The 24,017-nt window shown below is 39.4% G+C and overlaps 1 protein-coding gene across 5 annotated transcripts in view; it reads left to right on the top strand.

Annotated features, from left to right (window-relative positions):
- The first annotated feature begins 21,547 nt into the window (after positions 1-21,547).
- Positions 21,548-24,017, top strand: part of LOC147615834 (Protein kinase superfamily protein) — a 54,066-nt gene continuing 51,596 nt past the window's right edge. For 2 of the 5 annotated variants that reach the window (XR_015262646.1, XM_086778438.1), the window contains exons 1-2: positions 21,576-21,835; positions 21,931-22,014. Coding sequence is in view for 3 of the 5 variants with exons in the window: in XM_086778438.1 (XP_086634564.1) it covers positions 21,650-21,835; positions 21,931-22,014 (270 nt within the window). In the remaining 2 variants the exon portion in view is untranslated. Of the gene's footprint in view, positions 21,836-21,930; positions 22,015-24,017 lie in introns of all 5 variants that reach the window. The other 3 variants (XM_086778437.1, XR_015262645.1, XM_086778439.1) reach the window with 3 other exon arrangements.

The following is a 24,017-nucleotide window of genomic DNA, read 5'->3' as shown; positions in this document are numbered from 1 at the left end:
TCTATGAAATCTTGGTTCTAACAAGTTTTACGTGCATCCAACAAAGAATGCCGCCTCATGATGAAACCTCATTGAAAGAATATGTATATTTTAATATATTTAAACTAATGATTATAATAGTTAAAAAATGAGCCAAATTACAAATTCGGATATGTTTTAAAATTTTCTTATTTTCTCTCTCTAAGCTGAGTTGGCACTTCTTACAGGGCCCAAAATTGAGTCCACATTTCTCCTAATACAGCATTGTAAATTCCCTTTGATTGGTTGTTGTGTGTTGAGTGGTCAGTAGTGTGTTGAGCTACTGTGGCCGTCATGATAGCTTGTTGCTATGGTGGCGTTGGTAAAGCTAGCTTTGCTTTGGGAGCATTAGCAATGGCTTTCAAGCATGTTCAACACTGTGAGACATCATGACCATAGAGCGACCACCACAGGAGCCGTAGTTTCCTTCCTATCGTGCTCTCAAGATTGAACACTCACTTGTATGAGCTTGTCGGCATATAGAAAACCAATGCATCTCTCTCCTTGGGTACATATGTACATTCTCAGGAGCTATGTTGGCCCCTCATCTCTTCTTGCAACACTTTCATGAAGTCTGTGAAATTCATTTATGCCAAAGTGTTACCTTTAGCTCCCTTCCTTAATCATTAGCCGATCATTCTGCGGAAGCAAACAATTTCACATCCAATGCTCTAGCTCCCTTCCTTAATCATTAGATTATCCTACATTTGGATGGAATTAGCTATGAATTCATCCCATGTGGTGATACCTCTAATGAATAAGCCATTTATAGATCTCCTCATGTTGAAGCCCATGGATAAATCTATCAGCAGAGCTGGTTTTATTGGTAAGACGTTCATGCAAAGCACAACGAGAGTTCAAATTCTTGATTTGGCTAATGAACTCCCTAACTGACTCTCCCTCTTCTCTTCTTGCCTTATGTAATTGTGAGGCTACACTCCACAATGCTCCCTCACCTACAAATTGCTTCAAGAACTAAGTGCTTCAAAGTTTAAGTGTTCCTCAACCCTAAGAGTTCTAAACCAGCTCCTTGCCTTCCAATCTAGGGTTAGGCTGCAAGCATTGGTTCTAGCAATCTTGTTAGGTTCCCCAAGGGCCTCGCAAACTGGATCAAACACTTCCAGGTGTCCCCTAGGATCTCCTCCATTAAACTTGTGGGTTAGCTTTGCTATCTAGGTAGCCTTCCCTGAATTGCTTCTCGACCACTATCTCTAATAACTAGTGTGATACTCTTTCTTAGAGCTACCACTCTTCCTAAGGCTTGAGCAAAAGCAACTAGGTTTGTTGGTAGAGGTGGTGCTGGAATTATTAGGCAACAACAAGTCCAGGTACAACACTTGGCATATAAGGTGTTGCATGTGGATGCAATGCTATAAATCTTGGGGGGACTAGGACTAGAGCATGTGGTGCATATCCAAATGGTGTCCCAATAAGAGTTATCAGCCTCAGAGTATGTGTTGGAGTAATGGGTCCAATAGCTCGTGGTAGTATCCCTCTCGCTCTTGGCGTTAGATAAGGAAAATGCACACTATCTAGTGATATGTGACAAAAGGAGGGGGCTATGAAGAGGATACTCCTCCCATAGTAGTTGGAACGGTTATGCTAGCTATGCTTTGAGAAAGAAAGGTATGTGTAGTAGTAATAGTAGGCGTGAGATGTGGCACCGAGTGAGCCGTAAGCTGTTATAGTAAGTGACCGTGGGAATATAGCTTTGTGGCAATGGTGTGTTGTCGATCAAAGGTGTTGTGTGGTTTCCATGCTACTAATCATTGGAGTATGGAATGTGCCTTTGGGTCTCGAGCATTGATAGCTCCTGGCGCAATGAATGCGAAGCTCGTGCTAGTAGAGTATTGCAGAATAGTAGATGTAGTTAGGTCTATAGTTAGGTAAAAACTATGCTACAAGCCAATTCTAAGGTCTATTTAATAAATTCTTTCCATTACATGCTCATTTCACAGTTTTTTTATTTTAAAAATGTAAAAATGCAAAAAACCAAAAATTACAAAAAACTAGAAAGTATAGAAAAACCAAAATTACAGAAACAACACAAATTAAACATAAATTTGTAATGAGAAACACAACAAATTAAAAAAACAAACATCTTTCTCAGATTTTCTTTCTTCCATTTTTTCCATGCTTGAAAAAACAAAAACATAACAAAAATTAACCATATACACACACATTCAAAATGCACAGTGGCTATGCGATGGGAATATTCCCCACCAACAGCAGCGGTGCTACTTATGGAGGGTCCTTACGCCATGGGAAAGGTGCAAGGAATGACCAAATGTCATGGAGCTTTGCTCAATCGCACTCTTCGAGAGTACAAATTACTCAACCGAGAAGCCAATTTACCATGGTCTAATGCATAAAATACGAATGAGGGTATGTCACTCACCTCGTTGAATGCTAGTTGCTGGGATTCTTGTGGCTACCGTCACAGTAGGAGCACCTGAGAGCTCCATCCATTGCCGCCACCACACTCCAATGGAAGCTCAACCCTCCTCTCACTTAGTCTCTCTCACACATATACAATGAGCATATAATAGCTCTAATTGGATTAGACAAGAAGCAAGAGAATGGAGAAGAACAACACTCTATTAGTTGCATAAGAGAATGAATGGTGAGAATTACAAATTGACCCTTATCTTGGTCCCAAGCATTCACACCTTGGTCAGCCACCATACTTAAAATATAGGTCCCTCGCTATCCAAGACTACCCAGGCATGCAATCTCAATAATTAATCCCATGGAATGCCTTTCATAAACACAGAGCGATCGCATACGTAAAATATACAATATTAGCATTTCTAATACCAATGGCCAAATGAAGTGACAGTTGCCAATGGATGGTGTCCACGCTGGAGAGGTGTCTAATGAGGGTTAACAGTTTGCTAATCACTTCATGTAGGATTCTCTAGTTTAGTTAGCTCTATACTCATTTGCTTAGACACTCTTTGTGATAGTCACTCTATGTGAGCTTATGATTCATAATTAACATTGTTTGAATCATTATTCATTTATTAGTATTAAGATTAATAATTTTATCTAGTATTTTAATACCGTATTAGAGCTCCCTTCTTGGGAGTGTTCTTCTCATTGATTGTGAGTGGGCATCTTTGTGCTTGTGGATTACTGTATGTGAGTGGGCATCACTGCCATTGATTTTCTTTTTGCACTATTTCACTCATCACTCACTGGGCAAGCTTAAGGGAGAGAGATTCAAAAAGGGAGAGATTTGAAGCCATGGTTAAGAAAACCCATGCTTAATTAGGCATGAGGGCCCAGGGGAAAAGTTTCTCAACTTGGTGGACTTGGTGTGAGCTTAATACTCCACCATTTGTAGATCTTAGTGCTTAAAATTTTATCTTTGAAGTGGATTTATTCTAGAAATAGGTAGTTGAAGCAATGGCTTTGGTTGGAGTTCATTGTTGGAACTAATCAATAGCCTCTATCTTGGTTGGATTTCATCAAAACTAATGTACAGTAGCCTTTGTCTTGGTGAGAGTTCATTGGAACTAGCCTTTTTCTTCTTGGCTGGAGTTCATTGAACTAATCTACAGTAGCCTCTACCTTAGTTGGAGTTCGTTGGAACTAATCTATAAGTAGCTTCTGTCTTGGCACAAATTTGCACGGAAGGGAATTGCATTGTAGAAGAGATTATGAGATGTATACTCATTTATTTAATAAAGACTACTATTATTAAGGGTTGAGGCTATGGTTATTTAAAGGGTTGAGGTTGTGATTATTAAGGGTTGAGACAATGGTTAAGTTCTTGGCCCTTACCACTACTACTCTTGCTGTAGTAGGGGTTTCTGGCCCTTACCCTACTACTCTTGCTGTAGTAGGGATTTCTGCTTGGTACTTCTTATTTGTCTCTATGCACTTCTAGGACTTTCACATCATCCTCTGCCGCATTGGTAGGCAATGGACATGGGCTTCACTAAAGTAGCCTTTGGAGTCTTCTCCATCTTTCTCTTATCTTTTCCTTAGCTCTTTGAGGACTCTGCTCTTACCAGTAGATGGGCCCCCTACCGGTAGTTGTCTTGTGAGAGCTCTTGTCTCTTGAATGGCAGCTTCTACCCTTTTCATGGCCTCTTCTATTGTTAAGTCTCTCTCTATTAGGTATCTCCTTATTTAAAGCATGGTTTATAACCATTTTTAGCACTAGCACTTGTGAATTCAGACCTTGGTCTGATGTGTTTTTTGTAGGCTATCTAGATCTCTCGATAGAAGTAATCAACCTAATTGACAGGTTGGCCTTGGCTGGGTTTGGTGAGCTATGTTCATATTGTATTAGTTGTACTTGTCAGTCTATAATAATACAGGGCCGCCCGCCTGTCTCTACCATTAAAAAACCTATATCAACTCCGTAGTCGATTATATGGTGTAGTTAGTCGTTAAGGGAATAGTTCGTGTAGTTGCCTGCCAACAAGTCTCTACCAAATGATAACCAACGATATAGTTGTTCTGCTCCGTCTAACAAATGTGTACCAATGACAACTAGATTCACTAACTTGGTCACTCCTAGCTTTTGCTTATCTTTCTTTTTAAGTTTGGTGATCTTAAACTTATATGGGAGATTTAATGCATTCTGCATCATGTCCATGTTAAAGCTTAATTGACACTTCCTTGTCGTCATCATCTTTGACCCTGATGGAGTAGGGAAAGGTCGTCGAGAGGCCTTTCCCAGGAGGAAGATGGGGTGCTATAGCTGATGATGACCTGGGATATTCCCCTGGGAAAGGCCGATCGATGGCCTTTCCTAGTTTTCATCACTATTTGGGGGAGCCAAACTTCCTCTAATGAAATTTTTCTAGGTCATCTAATAGAATGTTGATTGTGACAAGTAGTACAACTCAACAACTCAGGTAGAATGGATGTTGATAGGGGAAACCTTTTGTCTAGACCACATCTGCACTTAGAATGAATAGTGATGGTGTTATGGCCAGACCACATAAGTACTCAGAATGGATGGTGACAAGTGAGTAAACCAAATGAAGATTCTACAAGATAGTACTTCCTAACTATGGTTCAGATCTGCTCTTTGGAAACTCTAGACTATGATGGTGGGGTTGTATGAAGAGACGTGTTGCACAACCCTTAGATATGCTCTCTCAGACTATGATGGTGGGGTTGTATGAAGAGACATGCTACACAACCCTGTGCATAACCATCTGGAGGTCTGCAGCCCGTGACATGGACTCAATCATTTATGCTATGCTAATATTTTGGATGGTTTCTTGGATAAATTTGCTTCTAAATACATCAAAACACTCTGGTTAGTGGTAGGTGATAGGAAATAGAAAATCTTCTAGGTGGAAGCATATTAACCTTCTCAAAATAACATGTCCATGGACATTGCTTTACAAGCATACAATGTTCTTCTTGTAGGGAAGAAAGCTTTTGAGTTGTCTATTTACTTGAATTTGAAATTAATCACGGGGAGTGAAAAAATTTTTGGACCCACTTGTATACTTTAATTTAATATTTGGAACATGGAGGGAGAGTAGTATGAAAAAGCTTTTTTAGTAACGATGTTACCCACGTAGTCCTTCTCTAGATGGTGATGTAGTCATTACTCTCTCTCTCTCTCTCTAGCATGCAAACATATCAATCCTAGGTCTTGAGGGAGGAGAGCAGCTCCTCAAGTTTAGGGAGGTCATTACTCTCTCTCTCTCTCTCTCTCTCTCTCTCTCTCACACACACACACACACATGGACCTTGATTGTTGTTGAAGCAACCCGCACTCATCTCTCTCTCTCTCTCTCTCTCTCTCTCTCTCTCTCTTCTCAAGCACCTTGAACGATGTTGAGGCACCCGCACTGATCTCTCCCTCCCTCTCTCTCAAGCATGGAGAATAGAGCTCTAAAGGTAACACCCTATCTTGAAGGAGGCACTGTAGGATGCATAACTATAGAGAACCCACCTGTTTTTTTTGGAAATGTTGGTGGAGGGGACACAGTTCCATTAGGGGACATTGAACCAAACTCAATGGCCTTGATTAGTTGCTCAGGTTAAAACAATTACTTTGGTACATGTATTTGTGGTTTGGCCAAATCCATGTTTATAAGTGGGTCATTTGATTGAAGTACTATTTACAATATAGTGTTATTACCATTATAGGATTGCAAGTGTAGCAAGAAAGTCTTGGTTGTCCAAGGATAAAGGACCTATAATCACGTGCCATCATCAGACAATATGAGGCTGCAAAAAAAGAGACAACAGCTAGAACAAAACAAGTGTAAGAGGGAAGCTGATGTGTACGAGATTGATGAAGACAGAAAGCAAAGAACTATCATTTATATGGTGAAGTTTTTCAATGTGTCAAGATAGGAGGCATGGAGACACACCTCTTCGATTAATTCTCACAACATCCTATGGTGCAAGGATTACGAGATCAACTCTCTAGAGAGGAGGATCAAGTGTAAGGAGCCATCTTAGCTAATGTTTGCATGACATTGGCTACTATTAAACAACCAACAAACAAACATGAATTATTTTTAAAGAAGGCCATATTGACTGTGGTGATGAACTCAACTCAACACATGCTTCTTGCAGAGGTCTCACGTGTCCTTCACGTGTCTCAGCGTAGCTTGTATGCTGCAAGATCATGTGTTCATGCTCAACTTGATCAGGGAAATCAATTGTTTCTCATTGGCATAGCATGTTGGAAGAAAAACTGTACAAGTAGAATCATGGATCAAAATGAAAGATCTTATATACTCATTCTAGGAAACTTATATACTTCTGGGAAATTGAGTCGTGTTTTCCCCAACAAAAAGGATGTTTTTAGAAAGATATTAGGAATAAAATGTTACATCAAGCACCCAATGCATCTACTTGACGAGTCTCAAGTATTGACTACAATTGGCTTGGTGCAATCGATATGGTGCATCATAAAGCTGCAACTTCTAGCATATGTGAGATAGCATTTTGCATTACTAATTTTGTGCTAAAAGTAGTGGCTATCAAAGCATTCTAGTAAGCACTTCTTACTCACTGCTAACTACTAGTTAACAGTGAGTAAGATGCTAACTACTAGTTAGCAGTAGTGAGTAAGATGCTAACTACTAGTTAGCATCTACTGGTAATGCATACCTCTAATATATACTTTCTAGCACCTATAAACCACAACTTATTACTAGCAAAGACATTGCCAATCACTAATCAACACTTGAGAATCGCTAACATATGCTAGATAGCATCTTTAAACTACAATTGTATGCTAATTAGCACCTACAAAACTCTACTAGCTAGTAGCTTCAAACTACAAGTACATGCTAGTTAGCACTTACAGAACATTGCTAGCTAAACCCTATTTTTTAAGAGAAATTTAAGTAGTATTAAAGGAGCATCATAATTCTTCTAACTACAACCTATATATTCCACCAAATGTAAGATAGCACTTTGTACTACTTATATTGTGCCAAATAGCACCGTTAAAGCATGCTAGCTAGCACTTGTAACTCACTACTAATTGCTAGGTAGCATCTACTACTAGCTTCTAGCATATGCACATCACTAATATATGTGTGCTAGCACCTGTAAGGTACTGCTAATTGGTAACAAATACATTGCCAAGGACTAGCACCTATTAGTTATTAACATATGTTAGATAGCATCTTGTAGCTATAGTTACAAGTTAGCACCTATTAGCACTGCTATTTACAAGTCAGCACATCTGTAAATCACTTAGTCATGCTAGTTAGCACCTACAAATTATTGGTAATTGCTAGTAAGCACCTACAAGACACTAATATTTTCATGTTAGCATACATAAAAATTGTTGAAATATACAAGTGAATAGGGTGTGTGCGGGAACAAGCCCTTGGCTAGAGGCTATAAAAGAGAATCTGTAAATGTGAGAGAACCTGTGAAAAGGTGAGAAGTATCTACTGGGAGAGAATAAAGGGTAGCATGAGGAGATTTAGGAGGTGTGGAGATATTCTGGGGAGAGGTGGAGAGAATCAAGCAAAAGAGGTGGAGTAAATCAAGCAAAAGAGGTGGAGTGAATCAAGGAGAAATCAGTGGGATTGGATGCTTGGATGTAAACTCCATAAATTGAGGCATTGGCCTAATGAGAATTTGCTGGTTTTTGATTATCCATGCCTACATTAAGCTATCAGTTAATTGCTCACTAATCACGTCTTAATTATTATCTAATCTCTTTATTAATGATGTTGATTCTAACATTTGATCCACTATAGCTCATCACATTACTGTAATTTTAACATGGTATCAGAGCCTAACCTAGAATCCATCAAGTTTATGAGCCCATTATCTAACTAATTAGGATTAGTAGGATGATTAGAAAATAATCACTTTTTTAGTTATTTTCAAGTAGCCCATTGTAGCCCCAACCAGTGGAGGGGCTTGATCTCCCTCCATGAGCAACATTAGCTCAAGCCCTTCTAGGCATGCATAGCTATCTCACCTGAGCTCCAGCCAAGCAAATCAGTGTGCCAAACCGCCTACAACAGCTCCAGACTTTTGCAAATTTATAGTTGCCATCTTTCAAAGGAGAAATTAAAATTTCTGCTTCATCAAATGCAATGACTCTAATTCCTCTTGGCCCTAGGGGTTTTCAAGGGTGTTTTACAAGCTGGTGAAGTCAGAATTTGATTTGATCAAGTCTACAGTGAGATCCAAGCTCTTCATCAAATCTACAGGTGACTTTGGTAAAACAGAGATTAAGCATTCAATGTTTGGTCAAATATTGTGCTTGGCTTAATCCTCTACTGGACTAATTGCTATTGATGGCCTTGAAAGCATTTGCACTCATTTTAACTCTAAGGCCTCAGATCTGGGCTCCCCGCATACTCTACTTTGTACACACAAAACAGAGAATTAATTTGCTAATCAATGATTAATCAATGCTAATCACTATTTTTTGGTGCAATTGAGGGTTCAAATTAACCATCAGGTATCTGATATAGATCCCTATAACTTCAGATTGCAATTCGGAGATGGTTTGATACTCCAACCATTCCATACAAATTGGTTACCCTTGATTTGATGTAATTTCTGGTAAAATTATGCTGATAAATTTGTGGTAATCATCATTTTGCATTTACCCGTTGATTAATGCATGCAAATCACACTCAAATTCAAGATTATTCACAGTCAGAGTTGCATTTTGGAATGTGCATAAGAATGAATGCTATACGCATTATGTATTGGATACATTCCATCAGTGTAAAAATGGGATCAGACTCTTGTCCAGAATAAGGCAAGAGGTAAGACCTCCCGCATAGATTTGGGTTTGCATTGCATAATGACACAAGATAAACATCAAAAGCCCAAAAGAACTGTCAAAACAAAACATTAAAACATGTTGCTCACATGGAGCAAGAACTGACGGACAAGCTCATGGCCCCAACCATGAAAGAAAAAGAACATCTCTTTCCAAGAGGAAGATCCACACCAAGAAGAAAAGCTAGAGGAAGCATTGAAGGAAGACATGGACGCGTGAAGAGAAGCTGCCCCACAACAAGAAGACTGAAAGAAGAGGAAGACATGGACGCGTGAAGAGAAGCTGCCACCACGACAAGAAGACTGAAAACAAGAGAAGATGTGAGGCTCCAAGAAGTGAGAAGCCATTGGAAAATCTCAGAGAGAGAGAGAGAGAGAGAGAGAGAGAGAGAGAGAGAGAGAGAGAGAGAGAGAGAGAGAAACCCCACAACCCAATGTAACCTACCCCAATAGAGTAAAACCACCTCTAAGCCACCGAGATGATGTAGGCCATGTGGTAGATGTATGTGTGAGCACTTTAGTCAAGGTCACGAGCACTTGTAGTAGCCTTGGACACATAGAGAGAGAGTGTGTGTCAACAAGGACTATGAGTTTAGGGAGGCACTGGTCGTCGCGCGGACTATCAAGTAAGAAGGAAACTTGGTATAGGGTCCAAGTGTGCTACGATTGTTCACTTGAGGAGAGGTGTGCTAGGCGCTGGTCATCGCGGACTATCAAGTAAGAGGGAAACTTGGTATAGGGTCTAGGTGTGCTAGGAGTATTCGCTTGAGGGGAGGTGTTGAAATATACAAGTGAATAGGGTGTGTGCGGGAACAAGCCCTTGGCTAGAGGCTATAAAAGAGAATCTCTAAATGTGAGAGAACCTGTGAAAAGGTGAGAAGTATCTACTGGGAGAGAATAAAAGGTAGCATGAGGAGATTTAGGAGGTGTGGAGATATTTAGGGGAGGTGGAGAGAATCAAGCAAAAGAGGTGGAGTGAATCAAGGAGTAATCAGTGGGATTGGATGCTTGGATATAAACTCTATAAATTGAGGCCTTGGCCTAATGAGAATTTGCTGGTTTTTTATTATCCATGCCTACATTAAGCTATCAGTTAATTACTCACTAATCACGTCTTAATTATTATCTAATCTCTTTGTTAATGATGTTGATTCTAGCATTTGATCCACCATAGCTCATCACATTGCTGTAATTTTAACAAAAATCACTTATTCATGGTAGTTAGCACCTGTAAATTATTGGAAACTACACTTATTCATGGTAGTTAGCACTTGTAGATTATTGAAAACTGCTAGCTAGCACCTACTAAACTATTAAAAATGATAGTTTGTCTTTTCATATCATTGGTCAATACTATTTAATTCCTATAAATTACTATCTTCTTCTACATTTAGCACCTTCATTGCATGGGTACATGTTATTTATTATTGGCCCCCTATAAATTACTATCTTCTTCTACATTTAGCACCTTCATTGCATGGGTACATGGTATTTATTATTGGCCCCCTGATAAAGTACCCTCCAACATTCGTAACCTCAGGCCATACTGACTCAAATCATCTTCTGGATGCTTTTTTTGGTAGGTTAAAATTTTTCATTGATTCAAAGCAGCACATCCAGAGTGTAAGATACAACTAAGAGCATGCTTGTCTTTTTTGTTTGTCGATTGAGAGACAAGTATACATGTTGTTGGGAATACCACGTCCAAATTTCCTTTTTGAAAGATGCATTGAACCACATGATCTCTCATAGTTTTCGCATCCATGTAGTGGGATGTCATTTTGCAAATGCAAGGTTTATAGCATTGGTGATTCAAGAATAGGTTTTTCAACCTCAAGCCATACTTTTAAAGACATCATGTAGTTGTGGGAGTCAATAATCTGCCCAATGAAAGAGGATGCAACTTTCCACCTAGGAAGTGTCAGCTGGGGGGGAATGCAAAAACTATGGTGTAAAGAAGTTGGCATGCTTTCCTTTGGAGGCCAAGAAGCCAACGTCTAACATTATTGTGAAAGTTTTTAAATATGTGGAGGTGGAAGACCAGAAGGGAAACAAGAAGAAGAGAAGATGTCCTGAATAAGGAGATGAAATGTTGGCAATTTCTACAATTCCTAAAGACCAAGCTGAATTTTTTCATCACACATAATTATGTTGCTCGATGGTGGCAGGCACAACAATTCAAAGACTATTTTTAAATTCCCGGGATGATGTAGTTATCTTAGTCATAGAATTTGCAAAGAATTATGCCTTCAAAGAGCAGAAGGAGATTCATTCTATGCATTGACACTCTACACATTGCACAATATTTGTACACATAATTTAGTATTGTAAGGCAGGAGAAGTTGTTAAAATAGTTCACTTCTTCATATCAGATGACAGAGTGCACGATACATTGTTTGTCCAACATTTCTTTATGTTGCACTATGAGTGGCTGAAAGAATTGGGGGTTGCACCAAAGAGGCATTGGGTTTGGTCTGACAAGGCTGCTTCACAGTTCAAGGCTTACATGCCCTTCTATTTTGTTAGAAGGTATGTAGGATTGACATGGATTGAGCTGAGTCACTTCTTCTCTACAACAGGGCATGGCAAGGGAGAGCATGATGGGGCAAGGGATGTTATAAAGAGGATACTGACTCATGAACAGTTGAAGCCTAATGGGGCTACGTTAAAGTGTGCTGTTAAACAGTCAATTTCTACAAAGATAAGTTATTTAAGGAAGCTAAAGCTAGCTGTCCATCAAAATAAAGGGAATGTGCTTGGGAATTCTGGGAGGTCAAAGTGGGAGATGTGAACAGGGAGGTAAAGTGGAATTGCGAGCCTATTAAGCAATCACGCTCTATTCGTGGTCACAACCCTCGAGATCCAACAGGACTTGCGACTAGGTAATTGGCATGCTTTTGTGATGCATGCATGCATGGGAATTGGAATAGATGTGTCAACAAAGCACATGTACAACCCTGGAGGTTTTACACCTTGGTGCCTCTGCCCGATTCAGCATCCCCTATGAGGAAGATGTATATGACTACGCAACATATGAAGGCCATCATGATGTGTTAAGCAATGCACTGTGTGCAATATGTCAAAAAACACATGCAAAACAAATTTGGTAGTGCTGCTAAATACACACATATAAAACAACAATGTCCCAATACATACATACTTAATAGAACCAATAAAGATTGCTAATTAACACTTGCACACACTGATGGTGCTGTTAATTAGCACCTACACACACGGCTAATTGATACCTACAAGATAGCATGCTACTAATTAGCACCTGCATACACCGCTAATTAACACCTAAACAATGCTTAAAGAACACAATAATTACTAAAAGTGAAAAGGTAGATGGATGAGACTTCCAAAACATAGTATGATTTGATAAACTTAAAGTATTCACTTTACAAAATCTCCAATGTTTGAAGCATCAACTATAGGGTATGTATTGCAAGAACCCCTAGATTGGAGTGTAGAATACATATGGTGACCTGGAAGATGTAGACATATGAACAATCACAAAATAGTTTAGGAAGCTGCATTGATTACAAAAGGTCATAGGTTCCCCGTAGATCTTTCTCATACCATCAGGCTACTTGACTTTTGGACTTCAGGTCGAGGCTATTTTGAAGATTCCTCTTCAAAATGCCAAGGCATCTCTTCATGTAGCTTCCTTTCCCTTTCTTCCTGAGCCAGCCTCTCAGCGTGAGCATCTGCCTCCATTTGTCTCCTCCAATTTTCTTGTTTCCTCTTATCCTCTGCTTTCCTTAACAGATTGTTCATGTAGGTTGTTTATCACAACATCTGAGAATTTGTCTTCTCTTGCTTCAAAGGCATATGTTTCAGTATACTCTTGACAATTGTCACTTAGCCATAAAAAAAGCGAAGTGTGTAGGTCATCCTTCAAGAAGCATTCTCTTCCCTTGGGATTTTGATGGTACATATATGGGAGTACTAACCAGGTTCCCACCTCATTGTGACACACCTTGTAAGTGCTATCGTCGAGTATCAAAGTGTTTTTCTTATTGAACTGAGGGTGGATACACCAAAAATTCTCGAGCTTTTTAAAAAACACTAGTCTACCTTGCAGTGTCCAGCTAGCCTCTACACAATCCTCTTGTGTGAACAAACTGGCAAGCATTTTCCTTTGTTGTGGAAATACTACGTCAAATATACCACAAAGCTTATGTATCCTACATCCGCTCCAAAAAAAACATGGAAGAACTAGATGCACCAATTTAAGAACTCATATGAATCTTTCCGATGACAGAGCACATAACATTGGTGGTTAACTTTATAGTGGACCAAGTCACTACTATAAGAAGGCTGCTTTGCGCCATATTGGGTTTCAACAATATGACACAACAAACCATTGAGGTCTAGAAAAATAGCCCTACTTTCATCTTCTTACGCTTGGGCACCCATATTGGGTTTGGCAAAAGATACCATCCTATGAGGATAACCTCATCCAAGGGATGCATAAAGCAAAACTTGGCTTACTTCTTTCAGAAAGTCAACAAACGACGCTTCTCTAGTTGATGACGCACAATTTGGATCTTCTTGGACATCTGACACACCCATGCTCTATGCCAAGACATCTTTTTCAGCCTGCCATTGTCAAATCAGTGAAAAGTATTCACTTGGAAAAAAAGCCACAAAACATTTCTTTCTTATAGGGGCTTGGGGGGGCAGGCCTCTGTGAGACAAGTACTCTAATGCAAACATGAATATTGTAAATCTTCTCTATTGTTGTATGTTTTGTAGATGAGAAAGGATGATGACTTACATAGTCACACATGTCAACATAAAACACATTAGAGCATTGCTTCTTGGAAACACAAGGGGACCTTGTTAAGTAGCATATACAACTAGAAGATGCTAGTTATCACCAAAAGAGGAATATTGCTAAATAATATATACTACATCTTACCATTGAGAGAGATATAATCATATACCTCTACTAGGCATACATAGAGGTATGCTGGCAGCTAGCTTATAAAGCAAGGTGGGTGCTTTTAGCACATAATTTATCTTAACCATAGTGCTAAATAGCACAGCTACATTAATCAAAGTGCTAAGTAGCACCTACTAACATTAGGTAAAGTGGTACTTAGCACTTGCGCTACGTGAGCTAGAATGCTAAAATATATGAGATGGTGACCTTAAATAATGTTATTTAGTAGTTACTGACTTGAACTAAGGTAGGAAACTGCTAATTAACAGTGCCAGACATGCTAAGTAGGACTTTCTCACATAGTGCATAGTGCTAATTAGCACCGACAACTGACATCCGACATAGTGCTAATTAGCACCAACAGCTGACATCCTGCATAGTTCTTAATAGCACTTCCTTCTCTCATATATGGTGCTAATTAGCACTTTGTGGTATGTGAATAGGTGCTAATTTTAGCACTATGTAGTATGTCTACTACAGATGCACAATTGTAGACATATTATATAGTAGTGCTAATTAGTAAATGTTGATATCCTACAGAGAGATAATTAGCACTATGTAGTATATCTACAGAAGCACAACTATAGACATACTACATAGTGCTAATTAGCAACTATTGATATACTACATAGTGTTAATTAACACCTGTAGACATCCTACAGAGTGCTAATTAGCACTTATAGATATACTGAAGGGTTCTAATTAGCACCTGCAGACATTCTGCAAAGGCTTATTTAGCATTTATTGACATGAAAACTAGTTTAACCACACATCTAAAATGAACTTTCTCCATCAAACCCTTGGAAGCCCACACAAGACATGCACTTAATGGTATCTATATACTACAATTTGCAGCTCTACATTTATTGCCAAGTTGGTATGCAGTTGGTATGCAGTTGCACTTAATGGTATCTATATACTACAATTTGCAGCTCTACATTTATTGCCAAGTTGGTATGCAGTTGCAAAACAAAGGGAGTGGTAGGAATGTTTACAAGGCAAAACCACAAGCAATAGATTTTCCCTTCACTTCCACCTTCTTGATAACATGGAGAGGTGTAGATGATGAGTGAGGGGAGATGAAACCATTGTACCTAGCGTGTGCTTGCCGATACATCTCTGACACCAATTCATATTCACTTTCCAACTCCTTATAAAACAAACTCATCTTGGATCTGCATGTCAACCTACAAGAGTAAACACATGCATATAAGCCACTTATGAAAACGACAGATTATAGCATGAGGCCAAATCGCAATAGAAAGGCAAAGAGTTAAACCCATCACCTCCAACCCCAAGAGATTCGTAGGCTTGTCATCATTGATCCCTAGAGCGAGCAACTTTATGGTTGGTTATTTGCACACACAAAGAAAGTCTGGTTGGTTATTTGCACACACAAAGAAAGTCTGGTTGGCGAGTCAGGGGATGTGTCAGGAGGCAAAGCAGCCAATCCATCTACCGCAACGCGTATCATCTCTTTCAATGGTTTAACAGTTGAGTACACTTTGTCATTGCTCTTCTATGCAATCCTTGCCTCCTCAAACTTTTGTTTCAATGAATTCAAGCTACTCTCTGCCCCAACAACTATAGGGTCTTCTCCACATCAGCAACCAAATTGTTTACCTTTGCCATATAGCCTAACGAGCTGAAGGAGGGCAAGAAGAAACTCCAAACGCCACCCAGCTACATCTTTGCTCGACGTTGGGGTTGTTTTGCAGATTTACTACTTCGTAGAGATTTTGAGTGGGAGGCCTCTTTGTGCACCACCTTCTTTTCCTCCTTTTTCAAGGACTCACTAAGGAAATATGATTGATTCAGAAGCTAGCATCTTGTGTAGTGGCTATCAAAATCTTCTACATTTTGTCAATATACTCTTCTACAAATTTAGCCCATGCAAACTTCATTAATTTTCCCTTCCTAACAAACTCCAGACTAAAATTGTGCACATAGCCCCTGGTGAATGTGACACTAATCTCCTAGTTTGTTGGCTTCTTTTGGTATACCTTCCAGTGGAAGAGTGCAAGATCTAAATACATCTCTGGGCGGATACCATGGGCATATATCACTCCACTTCAGTAAGGTACTGCAAGGGATCCCTGGGATGGTTAAACAAAGATAGCCACTCCTCTTCTGTCCCATTGAAGTCCTTAAGCACCTTTGTGACTTTGCCTTCAATCGAAAGCCCCCCTTTGTGCATTGAAATGCTTGGCTATCATGCAAAACACTTCTTGGTGCAGATAATTCACCTCGGGAGCCCTCCACCACGCTGCACATGAAGACAAAGCAAGGTTGATCAATTTTATGTTAATTATACATTGCAAAGGCTAATCTCAGCATTGTAGAGATTGTGTTGCATGTCAACAAAAACACACACGAGAGAGAGAGAGAGAGAGAGAGAGAGAGAGAGAGAGAGAGAGAGAGAGAGAGAGAGAGAGAGAGAGAGAGAGAGAGAGAGAGACAAGCAAAAACAGCAAATAGGGAAAACATTAGAGTGAGTAATTTTTGCCAAAAGCTGGATGAAGTAGTATGTGGACCTCCACTGCATTGTCCGTCAACAAAAACACCGAAATGAAGACACACACACACACATACACACACACACTCCCATGCATACATAAGAAGAAGAGAGAGAGAGAGAGAGAGAGAGAGAGAGAGAGAGAGAGAGAGAGAGAGAGAGAGAGAGAGAGAGAGAGAGAGAGAGTTACATGTTGAAGTCTGTGAACGGGATGCCCTTTTTGAGTTTCTAGAAAGATGCCATTTTTTAAGGGAGAGAGATAGGGACAGAGTGTTACATGTTGAAGTCTGTGAATGGGATGCCCTTTTTGAGTTTCTAGAAGATGCCATTTTTAAAGCTGTTTTTCTTGAGAGTTGGGGGATTTGCACTTGCTATAGAAACTCCCAGTAGCAGCCGTGCGACACAACCTTTGAGGCGGTGGTGATGCTGACAACAATGAGCTTGTGCGTGAGGGAGAGCAAGACTTAGATTGCACTCTCTTGTGTCGAGTCCCCCTATGTGGCCCCTCACCTCCCCCCTACTCTACTCTACGAGATAGCCCCATCGTCATGCCTCACCTTCTTCATCATGAACCCGCTACATTCTCTTTGCCAATGGCTCACATCAGGCTTCATTTTTTATCTTCACTTTGCATGTAACTACCACACTCAAGGAAGGATAGTATTTTACCACTTAGCCTTGTTACGCATTACTAAGACACTCACGGAATTTTCATGCATGCATGAAGTATTTTCAAGTGTACTTATGTGAAAAGAAGGAGAATAAAATCATTTGGAAAAACTTTCAATTTTGAAAGTCATGTAATTCTTTCATTTGGAATGCTATAAAAACACTATGCTTGCATATGCTTATAAGCACAAAAAGAATAGCGTGTTAATGTACTTTCACCCTCCACTATGATGGTGCTCTTATGGTGTACTCCTCTTCTGTGCTCCATCAATCATCATCAATGAGATAGGAGTTAAACTCTCATTTTCTCTTCTTTTGTGCTTTTGGGAGATGAGGTGACTGGTGTCATGGGGTCTCCTTCTTTCCTCAAAGTTCACATGGATGTGCTTTGCCTTGGACTCTATCCTTAAGTATTCCAACATGATGCTATGGGCTGATTAAGTCTACTAGAAAAAATCAAGTGTATGATATGTAAGGTTTTTTTTTTGTGTAAGCCTACATGCTTTGGAGGCTTTGGTGTGACAGTCACACATGTTTTGTAGGTAGGGATAATTAGAATTGCACACAAGGTTACATAGAATCTTAGCAAGTTATTCTTTTTTGGGATAGTTTATAGTTTTTAGTTTTTAGCAACATTAAAGGTGATGCATATGATTGGAATCAACTTTTCTAAATTAAACCACATACAAGATGAATTAGTCTTGATGTTTTTAGTGTACATCTGAAGTTGCATATGGCCAATGGAGGTGGTTGGATATACTTCGACACAGGTGGCTAGATTTGTACGCATATAAGTAGAACTCGTTTTTGCATAACATTGAGAAATTATTTGATGGACTAACAACTATTCTTGTTGGTCTATTTGAAATTAGTTGGTATTTGGAGTTATAGGCATATTGATGAGTTGTATGATGATAGTTGTATATGCATATAATGATGGTGTTATACACATATGTTAGAATGTCTAACATTTTACCTCAACATGCCTGGCTGACCAAGGTCTCTGACCAAGGCTAACCATAGTAGGTAAAATGTTAGAATGTCTAACATTTTACCTCAACCTACATGACCAAGGTCTCACCACAATAGACTCACTGGCTAAAGGATGTTCCACTAAGTGCATGTGATTGTTGCTCTGCATTTGATGCACCAATTTTAATGGTGTATACTACTCATCTCATAAAAAACATTATCCTTGCTCTCTTACATCTCATATCTAGTGGGGTAATAACATCTATAACCTTTTGCTCTCAAGGGAATCACCAATGAATATACATTTTTCTACCTTGGTATCCAACTTAGTTCTCACCTCATCTAGTACTTGCATATAAGCAAAGCACCCAAACATTTTCAAGTGTGCCAAATCTATTTTTTTTGCCTATAAAATTTTATTCAGGCATCATGCCATGAATTATTGCAGTGGCATCATCTTGTTCAAGATATAAATTTTAGTTTTTAAAACTAATTCAACCTAAAAATAGTGATACATCCCTTTCTCACTCATTAATGTAGGAGAAACTTCTATTATGTGCATATTCTTCCTTTCTATAATCCCATTTTGCTGCGGGGTGTACGTACATGTAAATTGCCTCTTTATCCCAGAATCTCTTAGATAATCACTGAATTCATTGGATAATTATTCTCCCCCACCACCATGTGGCCTTAGACATTTTATGTGCATGCCTTTATCTTTCTTTACCATAGATTTGAAGCTTTGAAAGTGAGTAAACAATTCAATCTTCTCTTTCATGAAATACACCCACAATTTCCTTATGTGGTCATCAATGAAATCACATATTAGTGGCATCCTTTGATTGATTCTTACTTAGTTGGTCCCCAAACATTTGAGTGTATCACACACAAATGTCTTTGACTTACATTCTTATGATTCAAAAATGTAGGCTTAGTATGCTTACCCAATTGGCAAGCTTTATGTACTTATATATTCCATCCACCTTGAAGTTTGGCAAAGCTGTAACGATATTTTGGCCCTGAATATTTTCTAGGATCTAAATATTTACATCCAATGAATTTATGCCAAATCATTTTTTTCAATTATACTTGTACCATGTGAAAACATTACAGCCTTTACTTTAGGCATTCTTGCATCCCAATGTAAACATTGTGCCAACTCTATTCCCCTTTGCAACCAAGCGGCACTGGTTGAAGTCTTCCATATAACATCCATGAAGGTTAAGCTCGCTTGTAGGCCCTACTCATTCATTTTCCCACATCAAAACTAGGTTTTATGTTAAGATTAGAACATGAGGCACATGAAGTATAAAAGCAAGATACTTCATTTTTCCACCCTATACAGACAAAGGAACTAAACCACTCATTACCCATGTCTACATAACCTCATTTTTCCAAATCCCTCATTTTTCTAAACCACTCACCATGGCTGGTCATGTGGTTAGAGGCACCACAAATCCTAAATTCAAGGCATATGTAGTTGTGAAACTAAGCATATGCTACATTACAAATAACTACTCACTTCTAGCTTTAGGATGTTTACTTGAAGATGCAACTTCTCATTTTTTTGTCATTATGCTTTTATAGCATGCCCTAGTTTGCCATAATAATAACATTCTATGCTATTTTTAATTTGAAATCTTTGCCATCCACCTCAGCCTCTCTAGCTCCCCTGCCTGAGTGGCCTCTTGTTGTCCATGACTCTTGTTTCCATACCAACTTGCACCTCAGCCTCTAGATGAGGATATGCCTTTGCCTCTACCTTTGTCCAAGGAGAAGACTTGCTCTTATGCATATTCTTGGAAGATGATTTACTCCTGAATTCATCTCCTTGCCAAAAAAGCTATAAGGTCCTGAAAGTAAGGGAAAGTTTCTCGAGTTTGGATAAAAGTTTCTTCTCGAGTAAGAGAAAGTTTAGATAAAAGTCTAAAACTAATCTTTTTATAGTCCATTCAATGTGACGACACCAAGTCATTATATTAATTGGTACTCCAATAGAGCTGAGGGGATTATAGCACCTTCAATGAATAATAGCTTTCCATTTTTCACATTATGCAACTCTTTCTTAACTGTATCTTTCTAGTCTTGGTACTTATGATATATAGCTCAACCAACTATCCCATGCATCTCTAGGTGTCACTATATCATGTATATGACCAATTATATAGTTTAACACACTAATAGAGAGCCAGTATATGAATTTATTATGTCATATTTTGAAGGCTTGTAGTGGTTGTGGAGTGAGATTTTATTTGGGAAGCTTCGGCTTCTCATCACCTAAAATGAAATTCCTATATCCTTTTTCTATGAGGAAATTTGTCATCCTAAACTTCCATGCTTGGAAGTCATTTTTTTCTAACTTCTCATTCGTAATGTTGGTCTATTGTCACCCATAGTTACCTACAATAACATTCACCTATAACAGAAATGGTATTTAGCTATCTGAATGACACTTGTGTAGTAAGATCTATACCCATAACACAATCTCTAGTAACCCGTTTAACGGTGGATATATACATACTCATCTGTGGTACTATATTGCAAATCGATTGTGCTATCACTTTATGTGAACAAATCACATCATTAACATACATGTGCCATACATATGTTGATCCCAACATTAATGTGGTCATATTAACCATGTATACTATGTATCTATATATTGACACATCATTGTCCTATAGCATTTTTTTGTTCCTTTACATATTTCTATTCGAATGCATCATGTCCTTAGAGTTTGTATGTTGATTCTTTTGTTGAAGGCTTATGCAAGAAGCGTGAAGCTATACGCTATCAAATGGTTTTAATGAACCGAGAGGGCAATGATCCTACAACAACAATAGAGAAGTTGAAAGAGGACAAACTATGTACATGGCATTTTGGCACGTTTAAGAGTCAAGCAATAAAGTTAGCCTTTGGATTGCTCTAATAGGTTTCTTTTCATGGTTCAGTCAGATGGATCCTTCTCCTATGGGTGAGCCCATTAGGTGGATCTAAGTATGGAATATGGAGGATGGGGACTTTACCCCTTCTTGTGATGTGTTGAGCCTCCTCCCCCTTTCCTCTCTCTGCCCCTCCTCCATCTATGTGTGTGTGCGCTTTGGGTTTTTAAGTGTAAAGGGTACGTGTAACTTTTATAAAAGGTTTCCACAAGACCTAGGTGTTCCTTTTTGTGCTATTGTTATATGTTATACGATACACTACACTTTGTCAAACCAAAAAAAAGACAAGTGATAGAACTGTAACCAGCGTCTTCGTGGGGGTTCGTCATGGCGGGCGGATGGGCTGCTCGTGTCAGGCCTCGCCATCTCCCGCTCATTGCTACCTCTCTTGCCACGGTCTCTGCTGGCTACTACGCCCTCTCACCGGCTTCTTCTAAAGGTGACAGAAGTCCTCTGGAATCCATTCTTGTCGCAAGCCAGGGCCTTCTCCGATCGTCGCGCGCAATCTACACGGTAAAAACACACACCCACACAACACATGCACAATCACGCACGCTATGGAGAACCTATTTATCCTAACCAAATTAACCTCGCTTTTCTCCCTGTAGTTTGCAGCTAATAGCCTTGATTACAAGTACTCTTTGCTCTGGTACGACTACAAATCCGAAGAGTATTACGAAGTGCGATCCTCGGTTAGTAAAAAAAAAAAACCCATTCGTAACTTTCGTTATTTTCTCTGTTCTTTTTTGATTAGTACCCAATATGTGTGGCACGCTTTTGAAAGGTATCCTCTTTCGAGGCCCTTTTTTTTTTTTTTTTTGGTTTTCCTGAGGGAGTAATTGCATTATATTTAGGTGTTGGGCTTCGAACTTGCGCCCTTGGCTGGGGACTATAGTGCCTTAGCCAGGGCCTGCTGTCTTAAAGGCTACTTTTTAAAAAGTTCATTCCTCAACTTGTTTCACAAAGTGCTGTTGCTCAGTATTCTACGTCATGCATGATGCACCTTGAGGATTTTTTGCTCTAAAAATGAACCCAACCACTCTAGTCGTACTTGCAAAGTAGAGACAAAACCCTGACAAGAAGGCGGGTTCTTGGGAAGTGCACTACGCCAATTTTACGGAAAGCGGAATGTGTTTTGGTGATTTGGAGCTAGAAATATATTCGAGAGGGGCTATGATTGCCATGGCATAGAGTTTAAGTGCATTTAATGGTGTCAAAATTTACATTTTGGTGCACCGTCGATTCGCACACCTTACATATGGTTATTCTGCACAAAGGCTAGAAACGAAGCTGTGGAGAACACTAACCGGCTTTTTTCTCTTCCCAAGAAAAGATCCTTCAATTAGTCGAAAAAGAAGCATCCGCTTATGAGCGGACTACAACCCTTTGAGGAGATAATATGCCAATGTAGCGGAAAGATAGAGGGCTTACTCCATGGGTGGCCGTTCTTGGAGAGAGGCTACATTGGAGGGGGAGGGGGGGAAGCCACACTAGGGCATGTAATGCCATGTGACGCCAGCATCCCCTTGGGTAAGGAAGGGTCTCGGGCTCTAAGTGCGAAAGAAGGCAGCCCAATGTTACTTTGAGTCTCTTGTCAAGTGCTCCAATCGTCCTTGGAGAGTATGGACGAGGTTTGTTTTGATGAAGTGGATAGTCTTGATGGATGGGGTAGTAGAACCCTCAATGACCTCATCGCATCATGCTCACCAAATATGGGAGGCTATGATGTTGTTAGACAGCTCTCATTGTTGGTTTGGTTTGGATTAATACTCCAAAATATCCTTTATGACAGTAGGGAACAAGGGACTAAGGTTTATTATGATTTTATCCATGTAAAAGCACTAGGAATTGAGTCAAAAGTCAGAGCCCATGAGTTATGGAGAGGTGGAGAGAATCTAGGCTTTTTGGAGGAGTTTTAGGAGATGATGTAGGAGTTGCCCTCTTAGTTTATTCCCACGAGTTTTATCAGAGAAGCAATGGACCATTGATGCCTATTTAAGAGGCCACTCATCTAATACAATGTGTGCTTGATTATGCTAATCACACCTATGTCATGTTAATCAATATTTTAATCCTTCTAGCTTAAGTATTTCATTATGCTTCACCATGGTGTTTCTTGATCATTTTGAACTGCCCTAATCACTTCATTTGGTATCAGAGCCATGCTACTACTTTCATTAGTATCACTATCAACTAGTTATCTTGATTAATCTCAAAATTAATACCCACACTAACACCATTGAGTGTACCAACTTCATAGCATTAAAGCTGGGCCAACATGCTTGCTATCCATCAAAAAAGCCCCTTACTTTGAGCTTGAAACCGACGGAATTTTCGCCTCCAAACAGCGTGTTTTTTTTTGAGAAAAATGGGGATCTTTCCTTCGTCACTGCGTAATCGTCTAATTCCTTAAAGCTGCAAGGGTTTTTGGGCATGCCCGATACAATGGTAATGCCAATTTTGGCAATAGAGGCTGTCTCCATTGACATTCAGGCTTGGGCACTTCTCAGAAAGCCATTTTGATAAAATCAGAATTAATCACTTCATTTTGGGTTAATCTTGTGATTAAGGCTTTCAACCTCATCAAGACTCACTACTATTTGGTTGACTTGAAGCATTTTAACAACAAAGAAGCATAAGTTGGTCTTATTCATCCTCCGCTAGTGCATTGTTTCCATTCTCCACTCCGCCTTCC

The sequence above is a fragment of the Cibotium barometz genome, chromosome 39, assembly GCF_041138505.1.
Source record: "Cibotium barometz isolate CiBa-2024 chromosome 39, ASM4113850v1, whole genome shotgun sequence".
Taxonomy (NCBI): domain Eukaryota; kingdom Viridiplantae; phylum Streptophyta; class Polypodiopsida; order Cyatheales; family Cibotiaceae; genus Cibotium; species Cibotium barometz.
Note: the sequence above shows the minus strand (reverse complement) of the source record. Positions and strands in the feature narration are given on the sequence as shown.